Source organism: Bos javanicus, chromosome 28 (assembly GCF_032452875.1).
Source record: "Bos javanicus breed banteng chromosome 28, ARS-OSU_banteng_1.0, whole genome shotgun sequence".
Lineage (NCBI taxonomy): Eukaryota > Metazoa > Chordata > Mammalia > Artiodactyla > Bovidae > Bos > Bos javanicus.
In genome coordinates this window covers 37,376,021-37,400,022 of record NC_083895.1, presented here as the reverse complement: position 1 = coordinate 37,400,022, position 24,002 = coordinate 37,376,021, and the positions used below count along the sequence as shown (strand labels likewise).

Here is a 24,002-nt window from a genome sequence, read left to right as displayed (position 1 = left end):
ATCTCATTGTGGTTTTGATTTGCATTTCCCTATGTCAAAGTGAGAGTCCACCCTAGAGACAGATATAACACAACCAAGGAATGATTATAAATTTAAAAAACCAAAAGAAGGGTAAAAAATATTAGTGTCCTCAAAATGCTGTGTTGGCAGCATTTCCCTGACATCCCTGTGATGAAAACCCCATGAAGCCCAGCTCCATGCTCACCTAGTAAAACATGCAATTCAGAACAGACACAAATACTGGGGCATCCGTGTTTCTTGCCTCCAGTAAGTATTAAATGTTCCATGGAAAAATCTTGGTCCTAAAGTTGGAAATAGACAGCTTAAAGAAGAGTACTACAGGTATTTGCTATAAAGAATGTTACTGTGAAAATAATTCTGGATGGGGCAACCTGCTAAATAAAACCTCTGCTTGTTCCAGCACCTAGAACTGGTCAAAGAATCAACAAGTTGCTTCTTCATATTCAAACCTGCCTACTGAGCCCAAGTCCACCATTAAGGCTGTCATCCTGCTCCACTGCTCACTGTTAATTCATCAAAATCAAACAAAAACTCTCGGCAGAACGATCCAGCAAAATAATCCAAGGTGGAAGAAGACATAAATTAAACAAGATCGGCTGAGTTGGTAACTTTTGAAGCCAGTTGATGGGAGCATGGTGGTGGTGGTGGGATGGGGTTGGGGGATGTTTCATTATATTGTTTTATTTCTGTAATTTCTCCATTTAAAAAAGAAAACTCCTCTGAGAAGGCATACCATATTACACATTTTCAGAAACCTTGTGAAGCAGGAAGCAGGCAGGTGAGAGCAATTCATAAAGAAATTAGCTCAGGTGGGAGTCCAGACTGGCACCCAGGAGCCCTGGCTGCACCATGTACTTCTAGAAGGGCTCTACACCCCAGTTCTCAGACCTCACTCCACATTTCCAGCCCCTGCACAGAAGACAGAAAATCTGTGCCTAGAACTCAGCAGGGAGGGGCCAGGCGGCCTCCCCCTCTCATTTTCCCAACCAAGCTCTCCGTCCTTGTTTTCCTGACTGTTCCTTTTTGTTCCATCCCATTCTGCCCCAGTGGACACCAACTAAAAAATGATTAGCTCTCAACCACACACATAGCCAATTCTGCAAAACTCTGATAACACTGCAGCCCCCTTCAATAACCAAACAGACCTGCTACAATTCTAGATTCATGAACTCTACAATTTGAATTTGCTGCTGCCAGTGTATTATACTGGGTAGGTTAGTAAAGCTTCCCAAGAGCAAAGAATCTGTTCTGAAGAGGCTTTGAAGAAACGGAGATTCCCAGGCCCTCAGCCACGGCGGCCACAGGAGAGTTTCACTCCAGATGCAAAAATCAGGATGAGAGTCAGAGGTCGAGATGTAAGGCCAGCAAACACAGCTGGCCAGCTGGCTGAGGGGTACAACAGCTGGGTGGACAAAGCTGAAAAGGTCAAACCGCCGGTCTAAACCAGGTGGCTCTGAACTGTGCATCTGGCTGGTGGGTGGGGACTCCAGGTGGGGCCAGAAGGCTCCCCTCCACACAGGTAGCAATGCAGGTCTGGACGTCACACATCTCAGGGAGGGGCAGCCACAGCCCTCCCATTAGGAGGGGTCCACAGGAACCACCTCAAATGTTCAGCACTGCTCTACTACAGAGGCAATGAGGTGGTTGCTAATGAAAGGTTGTCTGGGACCAGAAAAGTCCTGGGGGAAACAGCCAAGCCACTGAATCCCACCCTATTTCTCCAGGACAGAAACCCAGCCCCCCACCGGATAAATCATCAGGAGATGATGCTGGAAAAACAAGGCTGAAAAGCTGAGGAGTGCGGTAAGTCTGCCTTATTGTCAAGTGTCCCAGTCCAAATAGGAAATGTCAAAATCCTCAGCAGAGGCACACGTGGCGTCACGACCACTCATCCTGTGCCTGTCTCCATCTGGTCCCCCCAGACACAGGCTGCAGACCCAGACACCAGAAATGGTGCTTATATTAAAGGGAGGTTTTAAAAAGTCTCTGTGTATGGTCATGTGGTCTTGTTCTCCTGCACAGAATCAATGTCTGCCTTTGTCTGAACCAATCCCACCAACATGCTCCGATATCTCTCTTAACCCCTTGACTGTCTCCAGCTAGTACCCAATTTCTCTGCTTTTCATTAAGGCAAGAGTCCTTGAAAGAACTGTCATGAGTCACTGGTCTTCACTCTCTCACGTCCCATTAGCTCCTGGGCCAACTCTAGGTGGGTTTTCACTCCCCAGCAGTTCTGGTCAAGGTCACAACCTCCACCTTGTCAAAGCCAATGTCAATATTCTGTTCTCACCCTACTCCTCTCTACATGAAGGGCTTCCTCTTGAGACTTCCATGACACAAAAATATCCTGGTCTTCCTTTGACCTCAGGCCACTCACTCACAGCCAACTTTGGAGTGGACTCTCCTCCTCAACCCACCTCTAGCATCCCCACCTCCGTATTCAGACTCCTCCTCTCCTCTCCTTCAATAATCTGGTCACCCTTTCCTCCGATGGTGGCCAAGACTTTCATTTCCAGGAAACTGACAACTCCAAGTATCTGGCTAAGAGATCTTTCTAACTCTTCTGCCCCAAATTTCATCTCAGAACTTGGGACCACCATCCATCTCTTCACTCTTCAGAATCTTTCCAAAATCAGATGACACCATCCAACTTATAACCTACCAAGCATTATTAAAAGGAGCAGAAAGTAATTCCAGCTACTTACTGGGAACCACTGAGTCCCACATGACCTGGCTTCTTTGTGCCCACGTCCTAACCTGTGTTGCCTATGCCCTGCACTCACTCAGACCCAGCCACATGGCATTCCTTTTGTTTCTTGCACACGCCAAGCTCATTCCTGCCTCAGGACCTCTGCTGCTCTCCCTACCCAGCGCTTTCTTCCCAAGACCCCACATGGCTGTGTATTCATTAATATTCAGGTCTCTGCCCACAAGCCTTCTCTTCTGAATGTCCTTCCCAAGCGTCCTGGCCAAGTGGCTTCTCCTTCCCTGCTCTGAGGCTCTTAAGCTAATACCTCTGCCAGTTGAACCCCAGCATTACAAGGGCAGGGCTTTACTACCCTTGCCCACCCTTACCTCCTAGAAACCAGGACAGGGCCTGGCCCACAGTCCAGTGTGCACAAAGGACCTTACAGTTGATGTATCATTGGGGCATTCCTGGAGTGTGGGTGGAGGGAAACTGGGTCAGAGCCCCAAGCATTCCTGAACCCCCAAGGCTTCCTAAACCCCCAAGGCTGAAGAAGGGCACCTTAATCTGGTCTTTAATCACTTGGCCTTCCCCAGCACTTTATGGTCTATTTTATAATTTACTTGTTACTGGCTTCATGAGGGTAGAGCAATGACTGCCACCTCATGGGGGGCCAGGTAAACCCAAAGTACGTGAAGAAGAACGGTTTACTAATTAAGGACAGAGAACACAGCCGCTCTCAGCCACTCACCCAGAAGACGATGTTGTAGCTGAAGAGGAGGTACTTGTACCAGCAGCTGACCTCGGCGTTAGAATATCTATAATAGTGCATCTTCTGAGAAGCAGGATCTGTGGAGAGAGGAAGAGTGATGAGATGGCAGGTTCAATTTTTCAAACCATCTCCCCAAAATCTGCTCCCCAAGGAAGGAGCAAAGGCAAGACACAGACTCCTGAAATTCCCAAATTGTCCTGTGTTCTTTCAGTAGTCCAGACATAGGTTTAATATCAATGCCAACTATAGGTTAGACAAAAATCAGCAAAGTCAACTTTCCATAAACAGCCAAAAGAATAAGAGGAAAATTTTTGAAAGAATGGAGAATAGCAATTTCTAAAAAGTGTCTTGTGGACTTCTGCTGGGAACCTTCCCAAACATTTAGGTCATCACCTCTTCACTGGGTATTTACTCCCCCACTTCACAACAGGGAAACAGGAGTTCAGAAAGGTCACGTGACTTGCCCAACAGCAGGACAAAAAGCACAGCGTTCAGGACCCACACCAAGGCAACGTGGGGGTGAGACAGCGGTCCCCGCAATCCACGTTCTTCCCACACACTGCTACCCGGGGCTAAGCAACCAGGAGTTGAGGGAACCAAATGAAGAAATGAGGGCTCGACTAGTGAGAGTCGAGTTTGGGAAGAAGAGATGAAGAGCAAGTCTGGGCATGACCTAACAGTGGCCAGTCAGGAGAAGTCACATTTGTTCATCTAATATTCTCTGAGACAACCTCTCAAGCTCAGCCCTCAAGAGGTAAGGAAGGCAGAGCACCCTGGCCTGGGTGGAGAGGTCCCGTGAACTCACAGCAGCCAGTCTTCACCCCACTCCCTCTTCCCCTGCCTAACCTCCCACCCTCTAGGATCACTGTTTTGGCCTCCTTGGGCTACAGTAAAGCTTAGATTATAGAACTCTGAACTGCCCAGGGTGAAGGCTGGGGCCAACTCTCCTTTGTCTGTGTCCAAAGCCTACAAAGGAGGTGCCCTCAGAAGGAGTGCACTCCGAGGGCCTGCTCCACCTTCACTATGTTCATTTTTGAAACACCATGGCAACCCAGGCGGATCCTTAAGTCCTCCACTATCCGCTGCTGCCCAACAGTGGCTGAATGGTGGGGAAGGCACCTCAAGCTGACCCTCGGGTGGGATCTGAGGCTCACTGGAAATGCCCACCCCTAGCCCCAGAACTCACCCTACTTCCCAGGGTGAGGAGAGGAACAAGAGGTAACCCAAGGCCTAGGGCAAAAACAAACAAGGCTACTCTGGCAGTGGGGAGACAACCCACCCACAGCTGCCAGTAAGAGACCAGCTTCTGCGCCTTGCCGTGGAGCAGCCACCACAGAATCCCTTCCTGCCGAGGCTTGGCGGCCTGGCCCCTGGTCTGTAATGTTCTGAGAAAGCGCTGCCAGGCAGGCACATGAAACCACATCCCTCTGGAAATGGGTACTCTGACTGCTCTACCATCCTTCCCGCAGAGCAGAACCAACAGGCAGAGACTGGACACCACTGCCCACTGGCCCCCTCCCTCCCAGAGGGACGGGAGTATGGTCAAGGCCCAGCTGGGAGTATCCAACCTGCCTGGCCTGAAACCAGCCAGGGAGGAGGCAGTGACCCTGCAGCCCATCCCCACCTCCTCGTCCCACCAGCAGAGCAGCATCTCTACAACACTCCCCTCCCAGAATACACATGAACACAGCTCCCGGTAAGGACACAGAAGGCCTGAACACAGCCTGGGCCACACAGGACGGCTGCAAGGAGATGAACAGGAACTCTTGGACACAGTCCTTCCTTCGGCCACATGACCTGACCCTGAGCAAGCGTCTGCCTCTCAAGGCCTCAAATAAAATGGGGCCGATCCCTAAGGTCCCCAGAGACTGGGGAGGGCTGCTCAGGCACAATACCCTAAAGTTCAGGAATCCTAAGGGGTGCTCCTTGGCGTTATTTAACCTAACCGTAGTAAAGAACTCTCCTTAAAGCTCTGAAGCAGTAAACAAAGCCAGGCTCCCTTCCTTCTCCTGGATCTTGGCTCCACAAAGACACCAGCTAATTACCACTGGCCTGTATGCTTTCCATAGCAGGGCAGACCTCATCCCTGCCCCCTAGCCCAGGGCCTCTGAACAATGATGACCCTGAGGTGACACAGGGACTCTCCACCCGGAGATCCCTGATCTCCTTCTGCTCCGGCCACGTACATGGGGAGAACATGGAATGGCCACAGCGAGCTCCTTGTCATGCACACTGCAGGGAGCCAGTGCTCTGGAGTGTGGGTTCTCTGCAGGAGGCTGGTTTTCTCAGCACCTGTTCCCCCCTCTTCCACTGGGCTCCCAGGGTCTCACCCCATAAAGACCCAACCAGGAAATAACTCTGCCTTTATAAATGTCAGGGTTCAAACCCACACATAGAGAATCTCAACAACCGTGATATAAACCCCAAGCCTTCACTCCATGGTAACTTAAACACTCAGACTATACTAGCCAGGTCCATGCTAGGGAATAACCAGAAAGAAACACCCTAATCATCCATGAGATGATGTACCACCCCCAGATACGTCCCCTTACATGCCTGCCACTCACCCCCAGAACACTCGCTAAACGTTGCATCATTTTTGCTGGACCAAGATAACCGTATGAGGTCTTGGGGTAGGGTGTTTTAATGACACTTATTTCCCCATTCCAACCCACAGAAGAGGAAGCTGTTGAATGGAAACAGTGCAGTTTAGTCTTTCTTCACCCCTTGTTTACTCCTCCCCATGGGGAGAGAAGGCGCTCGACTGACCGGGGGGTGGGGAGAGGGGTCCGGCACCACACGCCGTCGAAGGAGCAGCAAGGGAAAGCTGCCTCTTGCTCTTGACCCACCAGCTCTGTCCTGGGACCAGGGTGGGTAGAGAGGCAGGTCCTGAGCTTCAGCCAGAAGATCCAGGTCCCCACATAGGCAAGTTCTGAATTTAACTGGAAGGAGGTAAAAGTGAGATCTGTTTGGACTCCAGCCTAAGCCACATCCTCCAACACAGAGCCTTGGGTTTGGGGCGGAATGAAGGCAAAGAGCATCTGAGGTCTGGCTTGGCTGCTTCAGAACTTCAGGGAAGGAGAAAAGACTGATGAGTGCTCCCCCACCAGCCTGAGGTGTTACCCACATTTCAAAGAACCCCAGAAGGTGACGAGGATGGTGGTGCTGTATGTAACTAGAACCAGATCCAACCCAGAAGCCAGCCAAAATGACTCGAGTGACTATGGTCCCTCACTTCTCACCATAGTTGCTAACCCGAGTAGAGTCACATCAGAGGAAGGCGAAACTCAGCTCTCTACCAGCTAACGAATTCAGTCAGCACCAAAAGCATTTACCCTGAATACCCTAAATACACAGACTAAAAATTCTGCTTCTTAACAGAAGATAAATTTTCACAGCTACTAATGACCACCACAACTGAAAACTCTCCAAAAGCTATGTTGTGTTTTCTGTAGAGAAAACAATTATTTAATTCCAAGTCCTCAAACTGTCTCAACTCCAAAAGTTATTATAACAGAATAAAGCCTTTACGTGGCAAGCAGGAGGCATTGTGTTTGTCCAAACATCAACTTCTTAAAACAAGGGGGAAAGTCAGAATTATTTCAGTGTTAAGATAGCTGGTTAGCAACCTGAGAGGAATTGAATAATACACTAAAGTCTATCTAAATAGTAAACACACACACACACTCAAGAACAGGGTATCCTTCACATTTAAGCTAAGTGAAGTACAAAATTATCAATATAGAACAGATATGCTTTTAAATTCCCATATAACAATTAAAAGTAACATTAAAATTAAAAAGGAAACAAATGATAAATTATCTGCAGCTGTAGTGATTATGACAAAAGGTAAATACTATTTCCAACACAAAGAAATTCACACTTAATAGAAGACTGATTTTAGACCAATGGACAAAGGATATGGGCAGTATTCTAAAACTGAAGAACAAAACAATTCCTAGATGGAAAACTACTCAAAGTCACTGGAAATGAAATTAAAGACAACTCACAGATATTGTTTTACACTTTTTATTTTAACAAAATCACCACCACTATTGCTGGCAGTCCCATGGTGAGGCTGTTGCATTCATACCTTGCTGGGAGTGGAATAAAGTGTTACTACCCTTTGGTAAGCAATACAGTTAGAGACATAAAAAAAAAAAAAAAAGAAGTCCTATCCTTAATCCAATAAACTCATGACTCAAGAGTTTGCCTCAAGGAAAGAAACCAAAAGAAGAGAGAGAATACGAGTTAAGCATTCAAAATCTAAATATCCTAGCTTGCAATTATGAAACAATTTGTAAGCATGTGGTTAAAGGTCAAAATGGAAGCTAAAACCATGAAAATGGCTTCGTGGGTTGGTAGGCTTACAAGTGATTTTCTAAAAAGGCTTCTATTGTGGCACTTACTGTGACCACCTTTGTACTAAAATGTAAACTGAGGCCACTGCTGGTGGAGGGTGCTGGCCCCACAAGTGTGATGACCTCTGCAATCACTGTAAACAGGGCTCATCTACTTTGGGATTATATTAACTTGTAAGATTGTTGCCTCCTCCGTCTCTTGGCTTTATTTAATTAAAAAGGTTGAACTGTAAAATACTTAGACAATTCACAAGTGTACAAAGAGAACTGGCGATGAGAAGCCACTGACAATGGCTTTCAAATTTTTTACGATGGCCCACAGTAAGAAGCTCTTCAGTATTCCTGCCTGGAGAGTCCCATGGACAAAGGAGCCTGGCGGGCTACAGTCCACAGGGTCGCAGAGTCAAACACAGCCGAAGCAACTTAGCACACACAAGAATCACACTGAACAATCAATCCAATGCACACATACTCCCATACACATCTGAGCTCTGTGAAACAATACTTGCCCTTATCACAGGCCACGTGTTCCAGATATGCTATTTTCATTTTTTTTAATTATTCCTGAACATATCCCTGCAAGAATCAATGATTGTAAATGCTGTGTTCAGAAAAAAAAAAAAAAAAACAGATCCTAGGCCCCAAGGCCCCAGTCCCTTTCCAGGGGCTCCCTTAACTTCTAGCTGGTCTTAACATTCCAAATGTCTTAGAAAATTCAGTACATGCTATGCTTGTATTACTATTCCCTGGTTTTTCATTGTTAGGTGTTACCTCACCACTTCCTGCCCTGAAGACGAAAATGTAACTCTACTCCTGTACAAGCCACCTGTCCCAAACCACTCCCCTCACACTCCTTTCCCATATCTCCACTCCAATCATACGCACGGCGACACTAATTTTCAGAGTCTACATTATTAGGACCCCATGAGTCATCACAGCGAGCCATGTAAGCCATGATTACTTTTCCTAGACAACTTTTTTGTTCTCTGGAGTCAATAATTCTCATTTTTTCTGTTTAATTTTCTATGAATTTATTAATATTCAACCCCCAATTCAATGTCAGTTGTCCAAATCTCCTCTCAATAAGTTCACTCACATCAGATGTTCTATTTCTAGTTCTTCTTCCAGAAGAAATTTCTCCTGGAACCTTCTGAGCTACTTTAATCTGGACTGGTGCCCAGAAGAACTCCCTCAGCCTCATTTGGGATACAGCCTATGAAAGAGCCAGTCTTTGCTCATCTTTGGGGAAGAAATCTTCAGGGCAAGAAGAAAATTTTTCAGACCCTGTATGTCTGAAAACATCTTTACTTTACCTTCATTTGTGAATAAGTTTGGCTGTGTATAGAATTCTAGGTTGGGAGCCATTTCTACTGAGAACACTAAAGGCAGTGCCCTAACATCATCTTCATTCCAGGGTAATGGGAAGTCTGAAACCACTCAGATTCCTGATTTTGTACTTAACCTGTTTCTTTCTCTCTGTAAACTTGTAAGATCATCCTTTTCTTCCCAGCACACTGACATTTCAAGGTACTGGGCTAACTGATCAGGGTACTGGCCTATCTTCATCCACTCAGCTCAACATTTGATAAGTCCATCTGATATGGAAACCTATATCCTTCTAGGAAACTTTTTTCCGGGTGATTTTCCCACTTGCATTTTTCTCTGCCACTCCTATTAATGGATATGGGAACCTGAGCTGATTCTTTAAACATCTTACCTCTTCTTCTCTATTATCCATCTCTTCTTCATCTTTTTTGTCTATTTTCCAGAAAACTCTTTCAAATTTATAATTATTCTAATGGTTTGATATTTTTGCTCTGCCCTTATTCTTTGAAAATTTTAATTTTTTGTTTGTTCCCTAAATGTTCCTTTTGTATAGTATCCTATTCCTTTTTCATGGGTACTTCTCTTATGTCTCTGAGAAAATGTCTAATTTTTTTCAAAATATTCTCCAAGTAGAATATTTATTTCAAGTTGCTCCCCCTGCCCCATTTGTTTTGCTTCCTTTCACATTAGGTGCTTTCTTCAGGTATTAGCAATCATTAGTAATCCTCATGACTAGAAGTAAATGCCTAAGAATTGACTAGAAGCACTGAGTCCCTGGGCAGGTAGGTGAGTTTCTGTGCAGGGCGATCTGACTGGCCCATCTGCTATAAGTCCATGTTGTCGACATCTTTAGGTCAGTCAGGTTCCTCAGTGAGGTCTCTTAATCTCCTGCTTGGAAGGTAAGGGGCTGGCTGTCAGAGTTCTAGAAGCCAAGTGGGATAGAAGGCTTTACTAAGAACAACTGGAATCTCCCAGGCCCTTGGTTTTTCCTTCAGCACAAGGAATCTCCAATGTCCCACTAAAGGGAAAATGCAGTCACCAAGCACCATGGAGACAAGAAAGGCGTTTAACCACATGAACTGCCTTCAGTTCTTATATTCAGCCAGCTCTGAGGCTCCTCCCCTCCAAGCCCCCCTAAAATAATATGGTGACACCAACTCCTACATTTCAAAGTGGGTCACTCACCCATCTAATTCCTGATTTGAACATTTTTTTCTTGCTTTTGCTTCCTTTGCCATTCTCCATGTCCTTGTAGAGTGATTCATTTTTTAAAATTCCCTTTATCTTAACTTCTGTGGGGTTTTAGGATAAAGTAAAATTAAGTGTGTTCACTAAATCCACAGATCTCTGGGAAGACTTCAGAAATATTTTAGTTGCCATCTTTTTACTGAGCAAAGTAAAAAAAAAAAAAAGGAAAAACAGGAAGTATAATTTATAACCATATAAAAGGACAAATGAGATTTTGCGGATGTAATCAAGATGAATAATCAATTTACTTAAAATAGGGAAACTATCTGAGTGGGTCCAATGTAATTAGATGAGCCCTTAACAGCAGAGCTTTCTCCCAGCTGAGGGCAGAAGTAGTCATATTCCAAGTATGAGGATGCAATGCATTGTTGCTGGATCTAAGACAGAGGAGCTACCTGCAAAGAGCAGAGAGAAGTTCCAGCAGTTCAGGGGAACCCTGGCTGACGGTTAGCAAGGAAACAGGGCCTCAGTACTAAAACAAACAACAAGGAACTAAATTCTGCCCCAAATCCTCCAGAAATGAATATAGCCCTGCCAACCCTTTGATTTGGGCCATGTGACAGCCTCAGGCAAAGAACCCAGTGGAACTGTGCTGACCTGACAGCACTATCCACCCATATCCCAAGCTAAAACTCTACCAAGTTATTCTGCTGGCTCCTCCCTACCTCATTCTCCAGACCTGGCCATTGACCAAGATTCAACCTTTCCACCTGACCTCTGAGGCTCCCAGTACTTGTATCTGCCCACAAGCCAATCCCCAGGAAGGGCAGCCATATTCCCAACAGAGTTGGGGGCCCTGCTGCACCTCCAAACAGCACACCACAGGCCTTCGACTCTCCAGGTCCTCAGAGCCCACTGTGTGCTGGGGACCATTCACAGGCCAATGGGACAGGGAGGCCCAAGGGGAGAAGTCTAGGAAGAGACAGGCGACTTTCAAGGGAAATGGGTAAATGAGATGGTCGTAAGGCAGGCCAGTAGGCAGGCTGCCTCACTGCCCAAGGGAATCTCACATACAGGAAGGATATCATATCATACCTCAGCCTAGGGGCACTATCACTCAGAGGGGAAAGAGGGCCTCAAGTCCACAGGCTCCCCACTCAGTTCCGACTCACCCTCAGAGCCAGAAGTGTCTAAGTCCTACTCTAACCCATACCCCTTAGGACCAACTCTCCATACTCAGGGTCTGCCACAAACAGTGCAAAAATGGACAGGGTGGCAGCAACTACCGCAGGAGTCCAGAAGTTTGCCTCTTCACCCTGGGAAAACACTACAAACTCAGCCAGGAGTTAGGCTGGGCCCCTCAACTCCCTACCCCCACCCCTCACCATCCCTCATCACCGGGTGACAAGCCCTGCCACACAGGTGTGGGGGAAGGGAGGTTCCCAGAGTTCAGAGACTCTCAGGCCCTTGACTGCCCGACCTGGGAAGGCCTCCAGGTGGAAGTCCAGGAACACCTGGGCTGCCAGCTCTGAGCCCCATCGGGCTCTCCAATGGGCCTGGGATTCTAAGAGCTTGGCTTCCTGTCTGAAACTGTTTTTAACCAACACAGCATTATGAGCTTCCACCACCAAAACCCCACAACCCCCAGACCTGCTGAGTCTGAGAAGCACCAAGGGGCCCCTCGCTAATCTGGGGAGGAGATATCTGTCTCCCTCAGTGCTGACACCAGGAAAGAAGCCAAGGGAGGGAGGGACGTGGGGCAGAGGAGGAAGCAGTGAGGCGAGGGCTCAGTGGGAGACATGCTGGGCCTCGAATGGAGGTCACCTAATCCAGCGATTTTCAAACTTACTATTTTTATTACTTTTTAAGCTACAGGAGGTTTTGTACAAAGAGACTCTGACCCAGAAACCCAGCATGAGGTGTGCAGAGCAGTTCTCTTCAAGTGGCTAGGGGGAAGGGGAGGCTCTATGACATACATGCTTGAAAATGATGGGTCTGGCCCAGCTGATCCCAAATACAGGAATCAGGGGAATCACTCAAGGAGCTTTTTCCAAACTGCACATGGAGACTCGTTCAGTAGTGAATGTGACAGACCTGGAAAGCCACATTTTTAAGAGCTGTCCTTCACAGCAGACAGTTTGAAGGGACCCCCCCCACTGGCCCAATCTGGAACTATGTGTGCACCAAAATAAATAATATTGATGCATTTTAACTCACTGAATAAAGAACCCATGACTCCATTCTAATACATATAAATGGATAAATAATACATAAATGGAAGAGAAGGGAAAGTTCTTTACAGCAGAAGGATAAATGTAAAAATTTATGTAATTAAATCATCAGCATTCAGTAACCATAGAATTCTAGGTTGGAGAATTCTAGTATGACAGAAATAACTGATAATGGGTTAAGTCTGTTCTGGCTATTATAACAAAACACCAGACTGGACCAAACTGACAGACCAGGCAATTTCTAAAGTACAGAAGTTTATTCCTCATAGTTCTGAAGGCTAGGAAGTCTAAGATTAAGACACCAACAAAGTGGGGTTCAAGCCTCATCCTGGTTCAAAGCTGGCACCTCTTCACTGTGTCCTCACATGGTGGTCAGCAAGGGAGCTCTGAGGGGTCTCTTGTAAGGGCACCAATCCTGTTCTTGAGGACTCCACCCCCATGACCTAAGTTCCTCCCAAAGTCCTAACATCATCAAGCCAGGCACCAGACAGAATTTCAATACGTGAATGCGGGAACACACAAAGACCTTTAGACCATAACAGGCTCTACAACTAGTCAACGAAAGTTTGATTAGAGACAGCATGTTTACATGGTCTCAAAGTATCTCCCCATAGAACACTTATTAATTACAAAGAGCATGATAGTAACTCAGCAATGGAGAAACCTTACAGATATCACCTTTAACCGAGTGACCACCACTGTCATCACCAGCAATGAGTCAAGCCAACGGCTGTCCCTCCTGCCGGGATGCACCGAGGACATGTCATTTCTGTGGTGTTCCCGGCGAAAATGCATAACCTGAGTCCTATCTTGAGGAATGATCAAAAAACAAACAAAACAAATGAAGAGTTTACAAAAGTAACTCACCTCAAGTAAAATCTAAGAAGTTGTGGCCATTTTTCTTTAAAAAAAGAAATGAAGAGAAGAAAACTCTGGGGCAACAGACAATCCTGGGGCCCAAAGAGAGATCTTGAAAATGATACATCAGGCAAGTCATGCCTCACCTGCCTGCCCACACAGGTGAGGGCCGGGCCACCTGCAGCGGCTGCCGCTCCACCTCTCAAAGCACTGCGGAAGCAGGCCTGGCACCGGCCTGGCCTCCAGGGGCCTTCCCTCTGCCGCTGAATGTGAAACCGCCTGTTTAAATGCAGAGGGGGGAGCCTGAGCCCAGATGATCACAGCAGGCCTGTTTCTGAAAGCCCAATGTGCACATGAAATGTCCGCATTCAGAAGCAGACGCGCACGAGATGCGGTTTCTGGGCCCAGTTTATGGCAACATCTCCAACATGGACAAGAACCCATGAACCCTGCATGCTGGGACCTCTGGACCTCAGGACCCAGAGGACTGGGCCTTCTGTCCACCCTGAGCTTCTCCACAAATGGCTTGAGGCAAGGCCACAGCACGAATGAATGAAGCCAAGAGTCCAGCAACCTATCAGTGTACTAACTCGCTCTGCGAGTCCCTGGGAGGAAAGGCTTTTATTGTGGGAGACGAACACCTCGGGACCTGTTTCTACACGTCCTGGCTGCTGCTGCTGTTGCCAGGCACCTAGAGTGGGGCTGTGGAGACCAAGAACTCGAGTGAGCCCTGCACCTCACGGGAGGGGCTCAGGACACGCTTCCCTCTGCTAAATGCTGTCAGGCAGGCGCAGGAGGGCAGGATGAGGCCCAGGAAGGAAGGAGGAGGCGGGAAGCTGGTCAGGAAATGTTCCCTAGAGCAGCAGCTTTAACCACTACAAGCCGGCATGGTGGCAGCCAGGAGTCTCAACAAAGCTCTGGGTCAGGCCCTGTGGATGGCACCAAGGCGCCATCGGGCCGGCTGCCCCAGCAGAACCAACACAGCTGGGGAATGGGACGCTCCTAACAGCCACGGACGTACTGAGTGACGAGTGGGCCTGCTCTCGGGCAGAAATAAATTCTGCTCCAATAACTGAGTCCTGGGCAGCCTTTAGGGGAGCTGCTCCAACTCAGTGCGAGGATGTGACCTGAGTGTCTAACGTGGGTGGGAAACGTTCTCTTTGCAGAGATATCCCACCCTCTCCCCCGCAACACAAACTATATAAAACTTAGAATTAAACACCTTTTCTTCCATTTCTTCATGCCTGAAAGACATAAAGACTGTGGCTCTAAGATGTTCAAAATCCTTGTACCCAAAATTGCACAGTTCACTGCAATATACTTTTTAAGACAACCAACCAACCAACCAACCCACTTGACTCCCGAAGTCAGCACTGGAGGGCCACCCCCTAATCCTGCCCAGGGTGGACAGGACTCACCAAGCCAGGGCAGAGCCTGGCTCCTGGCCTCTGAGCAAGGCAAACAGCCTGGGGTCAGTCTCACAGAGGGAAGAAAGCAAATTTTCCCAACAAGCTATAAAAGGTGAAGCCTGCTGGAGAAAAATAAGTAAAATGAAATGCGCTGAAATGTAGGAGAGAAGAGGAACAAGCAGGGAGGGGAAGGAAGAAGCAGATGTTTTTTTAAAAAACACAAATCAGTGATGGGACTCTAATGAAAAAAGCTGAGAAAAATCTGCAAAGAGATTAGAAGCTTAGTACCTAAAACAGTTCCAGACAGCCAGGGGCATCCCCAGGCTTGGGGCCCCACACTCACCCCCACAGGCCCTCCACCCACCTCTACCTGAAGGCAGGGGGAGGGCAGACCATCTTAGCGAAATCAGGAAAATCATTTCAAACATTTTTCCCGCTAAAAAAATACTACAAAAAATAAATTTACAGTCCGTTTTCTGGACTATTTATTTGAACTTCAACATATACCAAAAACCTTTTTATAGAATGCTTCGTGTGTCTACAAAAAGCAAACAACATTTACAATCTGATTCTGATCGCCATGTCGCCCAGCTGGGACGGATGCGGTGGGGTAGGTGGCAGCAGATGGCCCAGGGAGGCTCTTAGCCCCCTTTCACAAAGGAGGGCTCCAATTACCTCCTCGGCCCGGTGCCCCAGAGTTGACCTTGAGGACAGGCTTGGAGGAGGCACCCGCAGCTGCCAGCTCAGGCGGCTTCCATGGTTCCCAGACCCACCTCCCAGACACCCCCAGTGCCCAGGGCTACCTGCTGCAATCTTCGTGTCCCAGAGACGGAGCCAGACCCCTTTAAAGTAGGCAACTTTAAGCAGGGAAGGAGGGTGCAGACAACTAAACCACAAAAGAGAGAAAACAGTCTTGAAGGTGGGGCAGGGCAGGACGGAGGTGTCTGAGACAGAGCCTCTCAAACTTGAAAGTGCATGCAAATCACCTGGGAATCTTGTTAAATGCAGATTTTGCCTCAGCTGCTGTGGGGTGAGTCTGCAGGGCAACAGGCTCCCAGGTGTTGGCAGCCCGGCCCGCTGACAGGCCTGCGGGCAGTACTCTCCACAGTGAGGGTTTAAGAGGCCTCGAGTGAGAAGCAACAGCACTGATGGAGCGAAAGGCCCTTTAGGGCAAGTGACAGGGAAAGCTCACCCCTCTTAACCAGGGATGTCATCAGCTTTCTTGGAGGGATGCTTTAACTGTGGAATTTGTTTGGTATTTTAGTGCATCCTCACAGGTTATTTTTATTCCCATTTCACAGCTGTGGAAGCTACTCTAACCAAATGTTTATCAAAGCTGGGCTCCCTGCCCCTTGGATGTCTTCCAAGAGCACAGGCCTCCCGTGAGGAAGGGCAGGGCAGGGCAGGGCGGAAGCACAAAGGCCAGAGCTGTGACAAGGAGGCCAATCCTAGCCCAGCAGACAAAGGCAGGAAAGCCAAGGGACACAGGAGGTCCCCCAGGGGGTAGAGGTTGGGTGGGGAAAGGCAGATAAAGAGCCAGAAACCCATTTTGCCTCCTGGAATTTTTAACAAAATAGAGACAAAATGTAACCTCAGCCTCCTACCCCCCAATTCCCCTAACTCCCACTCCCACCTCCCAGAACTAAAGAGGATATTTAAATACAGAGGGTATCTCCGTCTTATAAGTTTTATTTCTACTTTTAACAGCCCGGCCTCATTTTGGCAGGACATAAAAAACAGCCTTCACTGCCTCCTCCCAGGTTTGCCAGAGAGGGAGTGTGGTATGTCCAAGAAAAGGGCCAGTGCTACTGTCTAAGGCAGACTGTCTGTCTGTCTGTCTGAGTGGGCTCCCAATGTCACACTCAGCCCCTGAGGGCTGCTGTTTGCTTTTGGCTCCTGGTGGGTGGGTTTCCCTGTGAAAACCACAGACATCTGGGGAGGTTATCATCACCACTGCCAGTCCCTCAAGAACATGAGGGGAAAAAAAACCATGGGAAGAGATGCCCCATTAACCCCGTCCAATGACATTTCTCCCAAAAACGTACCCAGAGTTGGCGAGAGGGGATCTGTGTAGTGAACAAGCATTTTGGACTTAGTTTCATAGAACTCAAAAGGTCCCGGCTCAAAAACAACCAAAGTTCATCTGAGCAACCTTTCCATCTTCCAGAGACCTACGCCCATGGAAATGAGTGACCAAGGTCACCCGGAAGGCCAGCGGCACAGCTGGGACCCAACGCTTCGCCTTACCTCCCTGTGCTTTTCCAGAGCAGCATGCTGCCTCAATCACGCTTTTCCCACCCTCGTTTGGGCCCAACTACCCTAAAAACTGGGCTTCCCTGACGGCTTAGTGGTAAAGAATCCACCTGCCGATGCAGGAGACAAGGGGTTGATTCCTGGTTTGGGAAGATCCACTGGAGAAGCAAAAGGCAACCCACTCCAGTATTCTTGCCTGGAGAATTCCATGGTCAGAGGAGACCTGTGGGCTACAGTCCACAGGGTCATAAAATAGTTGGACATAACTTAGCGACAGAACAACAACAAACAAAAAACCCTAAAAGGTGCATCTGTGTTTCAACATTTATGACAGCGAACCTAGCTCTTTTTACTGAGTCTGGTTCAACGTTTGCTGCAATAAGGGCACTCCAAGGGGGCAACCCTGTCCAGGCCTGGGACCTGCTTCCTAATTTAGGAGGTTGGCTGATAAGAGTCAGATAAGACAGCCAGGCTGATCTCAAGATGGATGGGTTTTGGAAAGATAAAATGATAAATACAGAAAGTAGTGAGAGCTCAGGAGTTCTCATATCAAACAACTCTATGTCAAAGGCAGGGAGACGATTACAGACTGCAGTTAAGAAAGTTGGAGATTTGTGAGCTGGGGTGGGCACACTTTCAGAAAGAGTAACCCTCAGCTTAGGCTGTGACCTCACACTGGGTAAAATCAGACTCCCCAGGAGGAAGCTCAATTTGCCCACCAAAAACTGAGGATGAGAGACATTCAGATGCAAAGGGGCCGGGGATGATGGGTGTGTGTGTTGGGGGTGTGGGTGGCGCATGCTGTGTGTGTTGGGGGGGCGCGTGCACACTATGTCATGTCCAACTCTTGCGGCCCGCACCAGGCTCCTCTGTCCGTGAAATTTTCCAGGCAAGAATACTGAATACCACAACCATAGAGACCCTTCAAAAGAAAAAAAAAAAAACCCGAAAAACAAAAATCACTGTTTTCTCAACTACCCCTGCCACTAAATGCTAAGAGTTTGTCCTGATATGACTCTTTCATGGAGAAGGACCAGGAGGTAAAGGAAGATCACATTTTGCACTTGGGAGTGGCTTTTTCTGCCAAAGACCAGAAGGACGGTGCTCCCAAAGGCATCCATGAATTCAGTCCTTCCCCTCTCTTACACATCTTCAGTGGCACGAGCAGGCGAGCCCTTTCTCTGTCCCCACTGTACAAACCAGCAGCACTGTGATCCAATAAGATGGCAAGACCCTCTTTAAACAAAGAGAAATCTCAGCACCACTGGGGAGCCGGAGGTACAGCTGGGGGAAGTGACGGTACAGCAAGCAGACCGCATAGCATCGGCTCAGTGGGAAGATTCATGTCATAAGGGCTTCCGCTGGTGCTGTGTGCCTGCTGCCTGCTGCCTGCCCAGCCTGCCACCGCCTGCCTGAGATTCAAGAGCCCAGAGATGGCAGAACAAAGAAAAATGGCTGTGGCTCAGGCAGCGCGAGGAGGCTGCAGGCCGGCCAACCAGCAAGCAGGCTTTTCTGCAGCTGAGTACTCCAGTGAGGCACAGGAACACAGGGCGCTGAAGTACAAAGGAAAGTGGGGGCCTCAAGACTGACAGCTGCCCAGGCACACGCCTGGCCCCCACCCAAGGATGCAGCTGGGCCGAGAGAGCTCAGGCAGAAACCCACTCCCAGAGGCAGTGGGCAGGTGGCTGGGCATCCCTACTCCTTGCCCAGTTGCTCAGTGCTCATACCCAGGGAGGTTCCAGGCAGAACCTGGGACTTGAGAGGGAGGAAGGGGAGTCTTGACAGAAGTACCCAAAGGGCAGGATCCTTCCAGACTTCCTGCGATGGGGAGTGCTGACAGAGGGCAGGGTCGGGCTAGGCAGCTCACCCAACGTCAGAGAACAGGACAGGGGCCCTGGAGTGGCTAAGATCTGTTCATCAAAGGACTTCTATTAAGCATAATGGGCTCCCACTGCCAGGAACAATAGCTGCACTGGCCACCCCCTCTCCTCCTCCCCTCCCCTCCCCCCAAAATTGTCCACAATGGGAGGCAGCAGGAAATGGGGCAGAGCCCATGAATAGCTCCACTGTCAGTCCCTAGGCCCCACCTCCTCAGCCCCACAGGTCAGCCCTAGCTGCCACCCTGCCACAATAGAAACTTGTATGCCGCCAAGCTCCAGGCCCCATACAATAGAGCTGTGGGCATGGGAAGCTGTGGACTTCTCACAGGGCAGCATGTAAGGGCAATGGTGGGAGAGAGAGGGCAGAGATGTGGGCCTCAGACTCACCAGGGCAGCGTCATACCAAGCACATTGTTTTTTAGGGGAGCTATCTGCCAGCCAGTCCTAAAATCTCCTCCCTTCTTGCCCTGCCCTGTCTAGGCATGAGGTCGCCAGAGCCAGACAGGGGAATATTATGGTCATTTCAGGGGCACATGGTGGCCACAGGGGTGAAGAAACTGCCAGAGCACTCCCAGGACCCCCAGAAGGATTCCCTCAAACCCACCCCAGTAAGAAAACCTCACCTGCCCTCACCCCCTGCATCTGCTCTTCAAGGAGGCTGCCTGCTCAAAACAGAAAAACTCATCTATTATTTACACCAGGTTCCTTCTAGACAGGCTTTTAAAATCACAAGGGGGCAGTCTTCTCCAGAGCAGCCTGAAGTTGCACAAAGCCAGGCAGGGCTGCTGGGCAGCTAGGAGATGGGGGATCTCAGGGCGGTGGATGGTCTAGTGAGACCTGGACAAGAGGCCTCATACCAACCCCTGAAACCCAAGGAGGATCTTTTCTTCTAAAAACTGATCCCCAGTTCCTTGTTTGTTTCTCCAAGACTCCAGGTTTCATACCCAGCTCAATTCCTGCAAACTCCTAGAGTCACTCAAGCCCACGTATGAGAAGTTCCCCACGCCTGGCCTCCCCAGACCCTCCCCGGCTCTGCCTGCCTCTTCACACTCTTATAATCACACTTTTGGGTGCACAGGCTGCACGGCCCATGGGGCACAGCCAAAGGCTACAAACACCAGGTGCTCCAGAGGCAGGATGACCTGAGCTGAAATGCTCAGACCACATGGGAACGAGCCAGCACCATGGCCCCTCCAGCTCGAGGGTATGACGGCATAAACACAAGATCCTTCCACAAGGAAAGCTCAGAAACGTTCATTCTCCCTCTTGGAATCAAAACAGGATGTTTCTTTTCTGGTCAAGCACCCCACGCCTGGATTCCCCATCTAACCATCTCTACAACAGACCTCTGAGCGTGTACATGCAGGGCATTCCTTGCTGCTTGGCTTGTAGCAGCTGAACACTGAGAGCAACCTCAATGTCCATCCATAGGGGGCTGATAAAGTGAACCATGATTGACCACACAGAGGAATACCATGCCACTGTTAGAAAGAATGGCCTGAACTACATGTGCTGAAATCGAACAATCCCAAGATACACTTGAGGGTAGAAATCAGAACACCGTTAGGTGTGTACAGCATGGGGACAAACAAGAGGACAGACACGCTTCACTAGGCACCCAACATCTGGTGATGGTTATGTGGCCTCAGGGGAGCAGAAGTGAAGGAGCCAGGGGTGGAAATACTAATTTTCACTACATATCAGATCTTTGAAATAAATATGTATTTTTAAAAATAAAACATGTAGTTTTAAAAATGAAAAAAGTTAAAACTGAATTGACATTTAAAACCCCTCATTTATAGCACAAAAAATTTGGCTTGTAGCTCTCTGCAGGCGGTTCCCTAGAATAAGAAGCGGCAAGGGGTGGGGGTGGGGTGGGGGGGTGCCGGTCTTTGAAATAAAGACAGACATACCAACTCATAGAGCTCCCGGCTCACAAGTCCTCCCCAGGTCCCAAAACAGAAAGTTTTCCTAGGAAGACCAAGAGCGGATTCTGACCAAGGCAGAAAGGAAACCTAAGTTATTCCATACAGAGGACCATCTGTAGCCAGGTCCACTCCATCTGTGATGAGACTGTAAGACCCCCAGGATCAGGGGGCGCTGAGTCACAGGCATCCCAGGCCTAGGCAGAGACCCTTCTCAGGGCCCTCCCCAATCATCAGTGAGGCTCAAGGTCCTCATGTTACGAACCCATCCCAATTTTAGCAGCTGAAGAAAGCTATTTCAACAGATTTCTAGGCCTGGCCCAACTCCAAGGACAGGCTAAAAACAGTTTTTCCAAAATCCCAGCTCTAAACTCCAATCCCTTAACCACTAAACTCCCTGCACCTTTCAGGAAATGCAAGCTGCAAAATGGAGCTGCGAGATCGGTGTGCACGCTTCCTCCTTACTAAAGGGATACATACATGTTGTTTAAAAGCCTACTTTAACTGACACATCAATAAATACTCTGCACTCAGAAGCACTGATGTATTTCCTCCGAGTGATTTTCCCCCTAAGGGACAACAGAATAACTAATCTCAGTCTCTCTCTGGCTTCTGAGGGGTATGACACAATGCCTATTAGAACCAGGATGGGCCAGACCATTGGAGTGAGGCCACTTGGAAGGCAGGGAGTGAGTGCTTCCTGGATGGAGCTGTCTCTACCTAGCAGAGGTCCCCTGCCCCACCCCCAGCCCACCACAAAGATCCCCTAAGGACTTGCAGAGTGCCCAGGCCACAGAGAAAGGTGGCTAGAAATGGGGGAGGTGTAAGTTTTGCTCCCCTACTCTGTAAGAGGCTTTCTGATGAGTGTTCAATGTTCAACAAGGAGGCTGGAAATAAAGGAGTACAAATGAGACTTCATGACAAGCAGAATCACGCAGGCAGCCAGAGCCTTCTGACCTCAGCTACTGGAAACAAGTTCCTGGCCCTTCAGTGGACCCTCAGGAGCTGTGGTCCATCAGACCAAGGCTGGCCTCTCCCACAGTCTTTCTGCATGAATGGGCAGGGCTCCCACACCCAGGTAGGCACTGATGCTCAACACACTGAATCCTACAGCATCCCAGCTGGCACCTCCCCCCTTGCCCCTCCCCACATCTGTCTTCCCACAGAGAGAGCATCAGGACTCCCCAGCCCAGAGGAGCCCCACAGAGATCTGCACACCACACCCCTGCACCAGGGTTCACGCCACTGGCTCCGCCCTACTCCCTTGGGAATGAATACCTCAAGGCAACTCCTGGCTCTTTTGTTGTTGACAGGCCCCTTGTTTATATCATTACTTGTATTTCACAGGAAACAACGAGGACAAAGGAGACGATGACAGCAGAGGCAGGATGGGTGCACAGGGCCACTGTTCCCCTGCTGGGGTGGAAGCCAGCCTTCAGGAAGTGGAGAAGGCTCCGAGCCCCGCAGCCAGCAGGTCTTCTCCACACTCCCTTTTTTTCCTCACAACAGCGGGTGGCGTCGTTCCTAAAAAGCTGGCTACTGAGACACGAACACCTCCAAGAGTAGCAGACACACCCAACAGGGTCATCTGTGCAGGTGTGAGCAAACAGACAAGAAGGTCAGAGAGAACCAGGAGGATGGGAAGGCCACAGACAGCGGAAGGAAGCAGTTGGGGGTAGGGGGGGATCCGGCCAGAAGGCCCTGGAGCTGCAGCAGTGGAGCAGGGTGGGGAGGGGAGAGTCACCCACTGTACCTCCCTTGGCCCAGGTCAGGCAGTTTAATTGTATCCAAGGCCTGTGGGAGAGAAACAGATCCATAAAGTTGTCGGACTGGTTTGCCCAGAATGCGGAGAACAGGAAACACAAGGTGGAGAGGCTGAGGAAAGAGGGTCAAGTAGGGAGGGTTGTCCAGAGTCAAAAGGCTGTTATCTGGCTCCCAACACATCTGGCAACAAGGGCAGCCAGCACTGGTGGGCCCCAGGGAACCAAGGCCGAGGGTTCACCCAAGTCTGTTTCCTGGGTGCAGAAGGTGGTCAAGGGGCCAATTGTGAGGGAGCCAGGGGCCAAGGAGCCAGTAAATGCTGAAAAGAAAAGGACTAGGGTTTCTGGAAACAAGAGAGTGATGCCCACAAAGAGGGTACCACCCTTGAGTGACAAGCATGAGTAGTGATGAGCTCAGGCCAATGCGAGAAGCGTGGGCAAGACCGAACAAAGGCTGAGCTAGCCTCATACACTGACAGTTTCTTTGACCGAGCCAGTCAGGCTCCTCTGAGCCCTCTGCCCCTTCTGTCTCTGTCCTGTTAGATTCCAGTTTTAGCAAGACTCCCGCTTCGGCAGTTTAGCCAGGATCCCCCACCCCTCCACTGCTGGTCACCTTGCACGTCTGACCAAATCCTCACCCTCCTAGTGCAGCATCCCCCACGTTATCTGATCACCCTAGCCTGACTTCAGCAAGAATTCTGTTAGGTCTGTTAACAAAGAACTACCCTACCCTCTCATAAATTCTCCATCCATCCACCCCTCCCCCTACTCTGTTCCCTGGCTGTAAATTCCCACTTTTCCCTGTAATATTTGGGGGCGAGCCCAATCTCTCTCCCTTACTGCAAAGCTCCATTGTTATAGTCTTTACACCTATCATGACAGTCCTGAAGAAAGTCTACCTTACTGTGTTCACAAGTGTCAGAATAATATATATATATATTTTTTCCTTTAACAATATGGAGCTCTAAGTCTTCCTGGACCTGGATTGTGAGAACAACTGGGGCTGGCATTTCAGGCTGGACGCTGGCCTCCCCCAAGAATCCCCAGGGACAGATGCTGTCTGCCTGGCCCAGAAGTAAAGGGCTGAAACCAGCTACAGAGTAGCCAGACATCAGGGAAGTCACCTGGAGAGGAAACAGAGTCTCTTCGCAGCAATGGTCACTCAAGTGGGCAATCGGAGCCTTTCCTTGGAGCAGCTGGTGGCTGCAGCCGGGAGGCGTGGAAAGAGCTAGTCCTGAGCACAGCTTGAATGGGCTCTCCAGACTGGGCATCAAAACACACCGAAAGCAGAAAGTCACACCATGGCCTGAACTTGAGCAGGGTGTGTGGGGC

General features: G+C 49.0%; 1 protein-coding gene across 1 annotated transcript in view; it reads right to left on the bottom strand.

Annotated features, from left to right (window-relative positions):
- TSPAN14 (tetraspanin 14) overlaps positions 1 to 24,002 on the bottom strand; it is a 57,726-nt gene that overhangs the window by 27,984 nt on the left and 5,740 nt on the right. The window contains exon 2 of the mRNA XM_061405503.1: positions 3,459 to 3,556. Coding sequence (XP_061261487.1) covers positions 3,459 to 3,539 — 81 coding nt within the window. The 5' untranslated portion in view covers positions 3,540 to 3,556. The remainder of the gene's footprint in view (positions 1 to 3,458; positions 3,557 to 24,002) is intronic.